Raw genomic sequence first — 12,473 nt, 5'->3', positions numbered from 1 at the left:
TGCTTTTCCTTCCTAATTATATTTACTTGAGGTTTTGAGTTTAAAAGCTCTTCACACACACCAGCATTAGCAGAAAGCAAGCCAGACTGTGATTTAAAGGGGAAAAAAATCGTTGTATATGCCAAGGAGATAATGTGCAAGATGATAGTATCTTCAGCTCAACAAAAGAAGTCATGTACAGTCCTGTCTCCATCTAGTTACCTCACACCGAGGTCAATAAAAAAAACAACAACTACAATCTTCTAGAGAATAGCAATCAGTAAGGCTTATCAACAATGCACAACCATGTTATAACCTCTTTCAATTTCAAAAAATGTTGGGTAAGGGCTCTTCAGCAGTGGCATTTGATTCCATATTAGTCTGCAGTATTCAAGAGAAAAACAAAGACCTATCATTCTGAACCCTCCATTACAGACCCACGCCAACTGCAACAAAACATTCTTAAGGAAATTGCTGTTATTCTGTACTTCCCATAAATGTAAACAGGTTTCTTATTTTCAATTCTAAATATAAAGATAGAAACACAGCAGTTAAATATTACATTTTAGAATAGTGCTTTTTTTCCATAAAATACTGTTTGAAAACAGTAAACATGTATAACCAGAAAGCAATTGAAAATAACCTCAGAAGTTAACGATCAACAATTCAAAGCAATTCTATTTTAATATCCCATTTATAAACTCATAAAGTTTGCATAAGCAACTGCAAACAGAATAAAGCCACAAAACAAATCCAACAAAGGAGACAACTTTCAAAAGAAACTTTAAACAACCCCGGAGAATATAAAAATAAACACAGTCTAAAAAAAAATAAAAAATAAATAAATAAAAATAAACACAGTCTCGTTTAACATACATCTGTCCAATGCAGTCAAGTTTTTGATGATATTTGTTGGTTTTCTGAAAGGTTTTACAGTATTTTAATTTCTAAAAAATGGAGAGGAAAAAAGACAAAAAAGACAGTGCAGTTAAGGTTTCCATATTAGCTCATAAATTCCCAGCTCTTTTCTTCAAAACACTTCTATTCCTGGGGTGTCTGGGTGGCTTAGTCAGTTAAGCATCCAACTCCTGATTTTGGCTCAGATCATGAACTTAAGCCCCACATCAAGCACCACAATGAGCATGCAGACTGCTTAGGATTCTCTCTCTCCCTCTGCCCCTTCCCCCTTCTAAAATAAATAATAAATAAGTCTTTTTAAAAAATAAACATTTCTATTCCTGTGGAATCATTTATTCCTAGAGTTGGAAGTTTCTGGAGAGGTTCTCAGCCCCAGCTGTACCTATGAGGGAAGGAAGGTTAACATAATAAAGCCCTGGCTCCACCCCCAATGACTCTGAACTATACTGGAGTGGAGTCAACGCAGCAGTTTGGTAAATCACCCAGGTGACCCTACTGAGTAGTCTGTATAGAAAGTCACTGATTCTGACCCAGCTCTTCTAAAAGAAGACCCCAGGGTGGGTATTTAGGCTTTGCTTAAACACTTCCTATGCTGAGACCCAAAATTTCATCCAAAAACTCCAAAGGTAATATAGTATTGTGTAGATGGTCATTTTCCAAATATGAATGATTGTTTTTATGGGGCATAGTGACCCATCATTTCTCTTAACAACTACAAACAGAGCTCCAAGATCTTTGTACTTATGCCCTTTCCTAAAATTTACTTCCCCCAATCTTCATGTGACTCATCATTCAGGTCTGGATGCCACCTCCTGGAGAGGATTTCCTGATCACACTTTTCCCAGCCGGTCTCCCCCTCTTTGTTCATGGCATTTCTCATCTCCTAAGTGCATGTGTGCTTACTGACTATCTCCTGGGTCTCAAACATAAGCTCCATTCAGGCAGCTCCATCTTGTCAGTCTTGCTCAACACTGTATCTTCAGCAAGCAGCACAGTGCCCAACACAGTAGCCACTCAACACAAGCATTTGAATGGATAAATGAAACAGAACAAGGGGCACAGGTAATCTAAAGCAAAACCCAAACTTAGATTGCTATATAATGTAAATTGTTGATGGTGCCAATTATAAAATATTGAACTAAGTGTAAAAGACAAAATATATCAGTGTGCGTGTGTGTATGAACCCAAATATTCTGGAGGCTACAGACCCCCTCAGTATAAATCATGTAGATTCAAATTGTACAAAATTTCATGGAAACTTCCCCAAATTTACTGATGTAGTCATCTTAAATTCTTTATTACACATCAGTTCTCTTCTGAAAATCAAACAAAACATATCAAAATTAAGATAAACTTTTGATATACTTTGAAAACATTCCAAATAATCAAAAGTCATAAACACTGCAAAATGCTAAACATTAAAACAGAAAAATGTAACCATGTTGGAAACACTATGATCTAGTGGTAGGGAAGGGAGTATAAAAAAACATAAATAATATGAAATTACTTGGAAAGTGTAAAAAGATAAAATTTTCAAAACTCAGACTGGGGTAGGGGAAACTTTAGAGATCATCCTATATAAACTCCTTTCTAAGCATGAACCTTCTAGACAGTATTCCTAGCATGTGGTTAGCTAGCCTTTCCTAAAATTGTTTTGGCAACAAAGAACTCACTACTTCCTAAAGAAACCTGCCTAAAGAAAACAATAACGGACCCCATACTTCTTAGTTCTTGATTTTGACTCAAATCTGGCTCCCATGGACCCAATGGGCCTTGTTCTTTCTCTGAAGCAATCACAAATATGTCAATGAAACAAACTCAATGAGTCAGTTTTTTTTTTTCTTAAGACTTTATTTATGCATGAGAGACACACACACAGAGAGAGAGAGAGAGAGAGAGAGAGAGACATACACAGAGGGAGAGGCAGGCTCCCTGTGGGGATCCCGATGCAGGACTCCATCCCAGGACCCTGGAAATCATGCACTGAGCCGCTCAGGTGCCCCAGTTCTATAACTATATAGGTATGATTAAAAAAGTAAAATTAATCCAGAGGGAAATAAGTTTGGGCCAGATGCTCAAAGGAAAAGAGAACTATGAATTGTTAAAATTTAAAAAAATAATAAAAATAAACTGTCAAGGGACAGAATATAAGTGTGAAAACAGGTAGATTTCCCTGGCTGGAGATGAGTGACTAGAGTAGAAACAGATAGGAGGAAAAAGACAGAAAACAGTTGAGCTCTAATGGCTAAGTAAAAACTATGGTAATTGAACAAGTCTATTCTGTATATTGTAAAGAAAATACAATGAATTTGAAAAATAAAGGACAGATAGATTAAAACAAGTAGACTAGGTAACGCTAAAACACAGCATCACAGAAATCTAGAGCTGAAAAGAATCATAGAAATTATCCCAACTCCTTAATTTTATAGACAAAATAATTAAATCCTAGAAGAAAAAGTATCAACTGCCACTCTTATATACCTTTTCACTGTTTTAAGGAAGAACACTTTTACCAAACAATTTCCTGTCTTGCATCCACTGGTCCCCATCACCTACATAACATGCTGAATCTGAGATTCTGTATATGATCCTAACCAACACCTCAAAACTCAACTATCACAGGGCAAAGATGGAATAACATAATGAGGCCCAACTGCCTGAATCATCTTGGCTTTTCACCAAGACCCGGTATGGACAGGATGTGGCCACACTGCAGGACCAGCTCTCATCGGCCATGGAATCTAGCCACCTATTATGCTGATACACATAAGCCCCATCACCAGCCAAGAAGACAAGAATCAAATTGCTGTTAATTCATGCACAAAACTTTCCATCTTTTTCCTTGGTGTTATCACACAGGCTGCCATGGGGAGCTGGACCACCTGATCCCTCCAAGCCCCCAGGGTCACCCACACTCGCTGAGATTCTCTGTCTTTCTTTTCTATTCACTCCCATTTTCTTCATGCTCAAAACATCAGTGCCTTAAAAAGGAAGCCCTGCTGGGTACCTGGGCGGCTCAGTCAGTTAAGCATCTGCCTTCAGATCAGGTCATGATCTCAGGGTCCTGGGACAGAGCAGCACGTGGGGCTCTCTGCTCAGTGGGGAGTCTGCTTTTCCCTCTCCCTTTGCCTCTTCCTCCTCCCCCTGCCTCCAACCCCCCACCCATGTTCACTTGTTGTCTCTCAAATAAGTAAATAAAATCTTTTTTTTAAAAAAAAAGTTAGCCCTGCTTTAGAAATATCTGATTTTTTTTTTTTAGTATTTTTTAAGATTTTATTTAGTTATTTTTAGAGAGGGGGTGGAGGGGCAGAAAGGGAGAGAGGACAAGTAGACTCCACACTGAGCGGGGAGCCTGACACAGGGCTTGATCCCAGGACCCTGAGATCATAACCTGAGCAGAAACCAAGAGTCCAAGGCTTAACCAACTGGACCACCCACAAGTCCTAGAAATATCTGCATTTTAAAAGGATATAGTATTAAATGAAAAACACCAGGCTACAGAGTAATATGTATAACATGATCCCATTTTTATAAAAATAAACAAGAACAAAAAACTCTGTCAATGGATTCATATGTTAAAGATATTTAAAACAAGTATAAGAGAATATTCAACAAAGTGTAAGAATACAGACAGAATTGGGAGAAGAGAAAGGAAAACAACTAATTTGTATATGATTTTATCTAACTTGGACTGTTGCCATAAATTGTAATTATAGAATCATAATTTTCAAAGAGCAAACTATTATGACCAAAAAAAGAATGAAAAAATTTTAAATGAAAAGCACTAATATGATTTCAAGTTATCTGTCAGCAAGAGGTGTGTGCTGTTTCTCCCAGGCCCCTCTAACCTAAGAGGACAGGAAGGGCCAGTTTTCCACTTAGGCTGACCTCTGGGTCCTCATTGTGCCAGGCCCAGCTTTGCTTATTAATTTGCACAATTCCTAATTCAAAATGCAATCAAACTAACTGGCGAAAACATTGTTAAGTTGTTCATATCTTCCATGTTCTGGAAATAGGGTTTGAATAAAATGACAACAAAATTGCACAAATTACTCGTTTGTTTTATTAAATTGAGAGTTGAGTATTTTAATTTGTCATGCAACTTATGCCTCCCCTCAAAGAAAACATGAATTAAAAGGATTCCTATAACCTAGCCATCAACCTGACCCTCTAAAATGGCTCTTCCCATACATAGTACCTTCTTTTGTGAATGGAACCACCTTCTACACATCCTTAGAAAATTCTCAACTCTACTCTTTTCCTTACTTCCCACATCCAGCCACCCAGCATCATGTTCCACTCTACACCTCCTAAACAGCAGTTAGGTCTGACCCCTCCTCATCATCCCTACTGCCCCTGCACAGCTCCAATCCACTCTCTATACCCAACACTGGAACTTCTAAACCATACATGTGACTGAGGTATTTCACCCTCTCTGGTAGTATGGTAAAGTGAAAAAGAAAATGGGCTTCTTCCTAAACCAGGTTCCACTACTTCACTTTGCAGCTTTGAGAAGAATCCTTAACCTAAGACTTATTTTTCTTTTCTGCATAATTCAAGTAATATCTACCTTATAAAAAGGATTCTTAAAGAATTAGAGATAAGGTATGCAAAATGCCTAGGCCTAAGTAGGGCTTTCTACAGAATTAAATGCTTTATTACTCTTATTTTCTTATCTGTAAAAATAAGCAGAGTCTCTGAATCACTCTGAAGATTAAATAAGATGTAAGGCACCAAACACAGTTACTAAGAAATTCTTTTTGTTTCCTTTCAATGGTTCTCCATCCCCAAGGCAAAAGGTAGCTACTGCCACCTTCCCAGTAACATCTCCTGACACTTGACTTCACATTCTTCTTTAACATAATGAATGATTTAATAGTAAGACTGCATCTCTTCATGCCTTCCTCTCCTTCAAGGCCATATTTACAGGTACAACATTATGTGTGAGCAAGTCTTTTACTATATATTTCAACATGCAAGTGATTATCATATTTTTGAACTTGGAATGCAATATCCATACAGCATAAGTGTACTGAAGGGGACGATAGAGCAGAATATTCATAGACATGAAAATCTGAAAAAATAATCAAACCATGGTTACCATACATGTTCATGCAAACATAATGAGTGTGATGAAAGATATACCATCTTGTTTCTGAGAAATAATTTTGCCAGAGATGAAATTTTAAGTTGAAATAAAAAGAAATGGTGCAGGTTAGAACAGCTGGATCAAAAAAAAAGAGAGAGAGAAACATGATTGAAAGTGATTGTGTTTTTTGTTGAGCTTGTTTGTAAATACTTTCCAAAAGCGCATATTGATATATTTTAGATGTTTTAATTAATTTGATAATAAATACAATGATAAATATAAACATGTCTCTTTCAAAACAGTGAGAGAGAAAATACTTAGGTAAATAAGTAATTAACATTCTCTATGTTCATTCATAAATTGGAAATGAAATCTGAGGGCTCTCTTCCCCCTAACTATGATTTCATAATTTAGCATATACAAAGCTAACAATCTCTCCAAGCATATAAAGAAATTTCTGTTTAAAGATGAATCCAAATAATTAAATGGCTTTCATCAGGTCCTAATGTGACAGTCTCTAAAAAGTACGTAAGTTCAATGCTTATTCCTTGAATGATTTAACCAGTGCTCTGAAAAAAACATAAAATTGGCTCTAGGAAGAAAAGCTGCTCACTGTCCACAAAGTGCTTCTTAAACAAATGGTGTCTATCCTTGGTGTCAGGGGTAAGAATGAGCAAAAAAAAAAAAAGAAAAAAAAGGAGTTGAAGATTCTTCGTACATAGTCTACCGTAACCTAGCTGCAAAACTTTTCTAAAGTTGTCACATGGATATGTTTTCTAAAATGCTACAAAGAATGCTGAATCATTCCTTTCTAAGGGGATCTTTTTCCACTTTACTATTTTTTAAATTTCAAATACTTTTTTTAAGTAAAAAATAAAACAAACACAAACAAATTTAAATTCTAGGAGGTCTTTTTTTAATGTATGTATATTTTTAGTTTAAAAATTTTTTTAGAACTATGACTCTTCCACTATTTTGGCCTGAATGACATTCACAGTGCTGATTTACACACATCCCAAGCATACAATCAGCCAGGACCTGAGCAACACTAGGCATGGGTGCCCTCAGGTCACTGAAAAGCAAGCATTACTTGTGAAATCATAAAACCATGGTCAAGTATTCTAAGAGACAAGTTGCTTTGTCTAGCTCCTCAAAGACTATTAAAAGGAGAACATTATGATGATGGCAGAAGTCATTCCTTTTTCATATCGTGAGTACTTTTCTTTCAAGTGTGTTCTTTTGGGTCATGTAGAAGGCACAGCCCTAAAGGATGTCAGGCCAGGTCAAAAAAACAATCTAGACTTAGGGAAGAAAAAAACTAGAAAAAAAGTAATGAGTTCATCATCTTGATTTTGCACATCTTCAGGCCAACACCGCTCACTTGCATTATTGTCATAGCAGTAATCAGCCCGGGAAGGAGGGCAGCAACATTGCTGGGTGCTGACTCTTGAAAAAAAAAATGACCTGTAAAGACTGAGCCACGTTGCTATCCTGCAAATTACCAATGTTCAACTTGGAGTTAGTACAGTCATTTTCTGTTGATGTCCTCATAAACTGGACCAATGACTTTTAAATGAATAAATGAATCATATTTGTTAAAAGAGCCTAGAAATAAGCCAGATATTTTATACTTGACGTTATACATAAAATGCAAAATTGTTTACTATATGTACCTGCAAATGAACAAAACTTCCTTTTTAAAAATCAGAACACTCACAAAACATCTCTCAAAAATGGCTTCTATATGATATCATCATTGGGATATCTTAGCTTGCACAATTATTCTGGATTCACTTTTCAAACAGGAAATATTATGGAGACCGATTTAGTGCATTTAAATAATAGTCCCAACTAAAGTATACATTATGCTTAAAAAATAAAAATAACAGGTCACGCTATCAAACAAATATAATCATTATTTTATTACCCCTAAATATCTTATGTAATTGCTTAGCACAGTTCATTTGTAATAAAAAACTGAACTAAGTGCAACTCAAAATACATATGTAAATGAGTATCATCTGGTAAAAATAATCCTGATAAATTTTTTATTAACCTCCTATAGAACAAAATATGTCTCAAATCTTTAAAGAAAAAAATGTATAACTGCTCTTTGCATTATTCTGTATTAAGAAACTACAGTTGTACTCTTCTCACAAAACGTTTTTTCTCATCCTTCCCATTATTGTTGATGACAGGTAGTGTTTCAATAGGTAGTGTTTCAATACCAGTCACTTCCTATACTTCCTAATTTTCTTATTCTTTCTCTGACACTAACCAAGATTGACTAGTGAATGTTTGATAAAGGTGTTCTTTCTTCCAATATAAATGTACTCTTTAATAAATTATTTATTATACACTTACTATGTGACAGGCTTTGTGTTAAAGGCTTTGGATGCAAAGCAAATTAAGATAGATTCCTTTCCTTAAAAGCTCATGGTCTAGTCAAGGCAAAAGACAATTCCATTATGGTTTACTATGTAGAGTAAGTGCAAATGACACAGAAATACCCCTAGAAAGGTTGTTTAAATCAAGCAGGAAGGTCAGTTAACAGTTAATACTCCATTTCATTAAATTAAATCTACCTCCTTTATCAAGGAGGTGATGGCTTACCACTGCCTGGTTTGCACTTCCGCACCTTGGCAAAGCAGTGTTGATAGGTTTAAACATCAAAACCTCTCTGAGAATTATAATCACTATTCTGTTTCCTGACTTCACAAGGTTTAGCATCACTGAATTTAAACATATCAGACCTAATCTAAGTTGGAAAATACCAGTAAGCCCAGCTGTTGTTAAGAACAGACATGTACATGGTAAGAAAAACATGAACTCAAAATTTACATCCTGATACATGAAAATCAGATTTTTAGTTGGGTTTTTTTTTACCATATGTTTATTTGTTGGCATTCAGCCCTCAGAATAAAAAGAAAACATACTTAAAAGTGGAAGTATTTACCATATTGTGTACTAGATTAGAAGGCAAGTTGATTAGATAGGTCATAAAACGTTTTTTTTTTTTTAACTGTAGCAACATAAAAACAGACACCCTCCAAAAAAACTAAGAAAAATATATATTTTTTTGATATATATATTTTGATAATATATTTTTGATAATAATATATACCAAATTTAGAATTAACACTTAAAAGTCAATAGCCTCCTAAAAAGAAAGACTTGCCACAAAGAAAAGCAGTGTGTACATATAAATTTATAACTGGTGACTTGTTACCCATAGTGCTTCAGGAATCAGGTAAAACAGACTGAGTTCCTTCAACAGTATGTATATTCTTAGGAGTACTTGATAGGAAATCAAAGCATATCCATTATTTTCTTCCAAAACATTACCCAGTCTTTAAGAGAAGCCAAATACCTAAAGACTAAAGAGGACAAGTGTTACGCATGGCCCATTTGTGATATTCTGGTTTTATAAATACGGTCATTGCAAGCAGAAGAGCCTCATTTGATATGGGTGGCTATCCATGCACTTGATATAAACCATTCAGAGGAGTTAAATTTTCCCTGGCCAGGGTGACCTTAGATGACTTGGGCATGGCTCTGCCTCACTCCGAGGTAAAATCAAGGCAGCGCGATCACCCAGCAGAGTTGTTTTTCTCAGGCAGCCAGATGACAAGAATAACTAAAGCCAAAGAGGATGGAGATGGCCCCGACTTTGTCAAATGGGATTGGCGGAGAGTTCTTCTAATAACAGTTCCCCCTCGCATCGAGGGGTGGTTGCCTTCAGAGGGCTCAGGTGCCACAGATCCTACATCCTGAGACTGTAGGTCCCTCAGCACAAACCCACTCATCACCTTTGTGGATTATGGGATTGTCGCTGGCCCCTGGGTTTGAAATAACAGCAGTTTGGAAGAAGTTGGATTTACACATTCCAACCCAGCTAAATGTCGCCTTAAAGTGCTGAGACTTGAAGACTTCTGCATCTCCCTCCCCCACGGCCTCTCCAATGCCAGCTTATACATGCATTTCCTGGGCAATTTTTCTCTTGGGGGGTGGGGGGGGAGGACACAATGGGCTCTTTCAACCTTCTCTTATCAACAAAGGACTCTAACATGAAGAAACATGCCTTTGGATCGCATCCTGGGCGACTTCTTGACAAATGATGAGTGGGGGTGGGGGTGGGGGAGGGGGAGGGGAGGGATGAGGGCCGGGAGGGATGAGGGGCCGGGCAGCTCACCTCCCTGAGCTGCTCCAGCTCCTGCTTGAGGCCGTCGTACTCAGCCTCCAGCTCGTCATACTGCTGCTTGAGGGTCAGCTTCTCCTCCAGGACCACCAGCCCGTACTCGGCAGCCTGGATCTTCTCGTGGGTCGTCTCCGTGAGCTCCTTGGTCAGCCTCTCTATCTCGGTCTTGTAATGGTCCACGGTCTGCAGCACCTCTTCTGCGGCCATAGCCCCGGTGGATGGAGACGGGAGGGGGCACGGGACCCGGAGCTGGAGGCGAAGCAGGCGGGGGGCGGGGGGGGGGGGGGACGGAGGTGGGGAGGGGGAGGGTGAAGATGGAAGCGTGCGGCTGGCTGAGGGAGCACAGCGACGCCCCGACTGCTGCCCCGGCCGCAGCGGCTACACGGCCCGACAAACTGGGGAGAAATGCAACATGGAGAAGGCGCGGGGAGGATGAGGGGCGAGGCGGCAGCGTCCTCGGGGCCGGGCCCTGCGTGCGCTCAGCAGCCGTGCGGCATGGCCCGGGCTGCGGCGGCCGCGGGACGACGGGGGGCTCCGATTCTGCTTATTCAGAGGCGCCGGCCGCCATGTCTCCCGGGCAGCGTCACCGCAGTGTCCCCGGGGCCCGGCGCTCCGGCTCGCGTCCCGCCCGCTCGCTCCACCTGCTGCCTCTGGCCGCGCTGCAGCCGGTGCGGAATGATGCAGTCTCGGGCCCGCTCCCTCCCGTCGCGCCCGGCGCCCGGCCCCCGGCTCCGCGCAGGGGGCGGGGAGGCGGAGGGAGTCAGCGCGGGGGGAGGGAGGGGACCGGCCCAAGCATCCCGAGGCGCCTCCCGCCGGGCGCGCGGGGCCGCCGCCGCCGGGAGCTGCACCGGGGGGCGCGCGGGCCGGGGCCGGGGCCGGGGGCGGGGGCGGGAGCGCGCGCGGGGGCGGGGGCCTGCGCCCTGGTCCGCTCGGCCGCGGCGGGAGGTCTTCCCCGGGCTTTGCCCCGCCGACGTCCCAGCCCCCCCACCCCCCCACCGGGCGCGCGGGGCCGCTTCCCGGGAGCTGCACCGGGGGGCGCGCGGGCTGGGGGCGGGGGCGCGCGGGGGGGGGGGGGACCTGCGCCCTGGTCCGGAGGTCTTCCCCCGGCTTTGCCCCGCCGACGTCCCAGCCCCCCACCCCCCCCCACCGGGCGCGCGGGGCCGCCGCCGCCGGGAGCTGCACCGGGGGGCGCGCGGGGGGGGGGGACCTGCGCCCTGGTCCGGAGGTCTTCCCCGGGCTTTGCCCCGCCGACGTCCCAGCCCCCCCACCCCCCCCCACCTCCCCACCCCCCCACCCCCCCCCACCTCCCCAGCCCCCCCCACCCCCCCCCACCTCCCCAGCCCCCCCACCCCCCCCCACCTCCCCAGGCCCCCCACCCCCCCCCACCTCCCCACCCCCCCAGGCCCCCCACCCCCCCCCACCGGGGGCGCGGGGCCGCCGCCGCCGGGAGCTGCACCGGGGGCGCGCGGGGGGGCCCTGCGCCCTGCTCGGCTCGGCCGCGGCGGGAGGTCCTCCCCCGGCTCTGCCCCGCGGACGTCCCAGCCCCCCCACCGGGAGCGGGGACGCCCCTGCTCGGCCGCTGCGCCGGAACTGCCGGGATCGGCGTCTTTCCCAAAGAAAAGCGCCGGGTAACTAAGGCGCTCGGGGCCCGCAGCCTCCCTCCCGGCCTCGGGCGCCGCCGGCTGCGCCCCGAGCGCGCGCTCCCACCCCCGCCTGGCCCGGGCCGCCGAGTCACCCTGTTACCCCCGGGAGAGTCTTGGCTAAAGTGCCCTGGCGCGAGCGTTGGGTGCCCAGCTTGCCACAAGACCGGGTCTGCCCAGAAAAATACATGCACCCCGCACGCCCCTAGATACCTTGCCTCTTGCCTCAGGAGTCCCACTCTACACATTCTTCGACGAAGGAAAACTATATGAAATTCCCCATATATGGTATCAGCGAGACCCTACCACAATTCTTTTCTAAGTAAGAGCTAATAGTTCCCGAGACCACGTGCCGGGCACTCTTCTGAGTGTCCTAAGTGCATGCGGCCCCGTCCTAAGGACACGTCTTGGAGGTAGGAAGCGTGATCCCCAATTGAAAAGTGGTGAAAGAAGCACAGGGAAGTTTGAGTGAAGCCAGACTTGGTGGAGCCAAAATTTAATCCTAACTCCAGAGCCCCAAACTGGATCATTCTGTTGGCCTCGCCACTCATGAATAATACAAACCCAGCAACTAAATGCTATATGCTTGTAAAATGACCGCTTTGCTCAATTGGAAGAGTCACTGGAGGAGGCAAAGGCAAAGTCAAGG

General features: G+C 43.2%; 1 protein-coding gene across 5 annotated transcripts in view; it reads right to left on the bottom strand.

Moving 5' to 3' along the window:
* BICD1 (BICD cargo adaptor 1) overlaps window positions 1–12,473 on the bottom strand; it is a 256,755-nt gene that overhangs the window by 213,953 nt on the left and 30,329 nt on the right. For all 5 annotated transcript variants that reach the window (XM_041735906.1, XM_041735907.1, XM_041735909.1 and 2 more), the window contains exon 2: window positions 10,179–10,433. In XM_041735906.1, coding sequence (XP_041591840.1) covers window positions 10,179–10,391 — 213 coding nt within the window. In that variant the 5' untranslated portion in view covers window positions 10,392–10,433. The remainder of the gene's footprint in view (window positions 1–10,178; window positions 10,434–12,473) is intronic.

Source organism: Vulpes lagopus, chromosome 21 (genome assembly GCF_018345385.1).
Source record: "Vulpes lagopus strain Blue_001 chromosome 21, ASM1834538v1, whole genome shotgun sequence".
Taxonomy (NCBI): domain Eukaryota; kingdom Metazoa; phylum Chordata; class Mammalia; order Carnivora; family Canidae; genus Vulpes; species Vulpes lagopus.
Note: the sequence above shows the minus strand (reverse complement) of the source record. Positions and strands in the feature narration are given on the sequence as shown.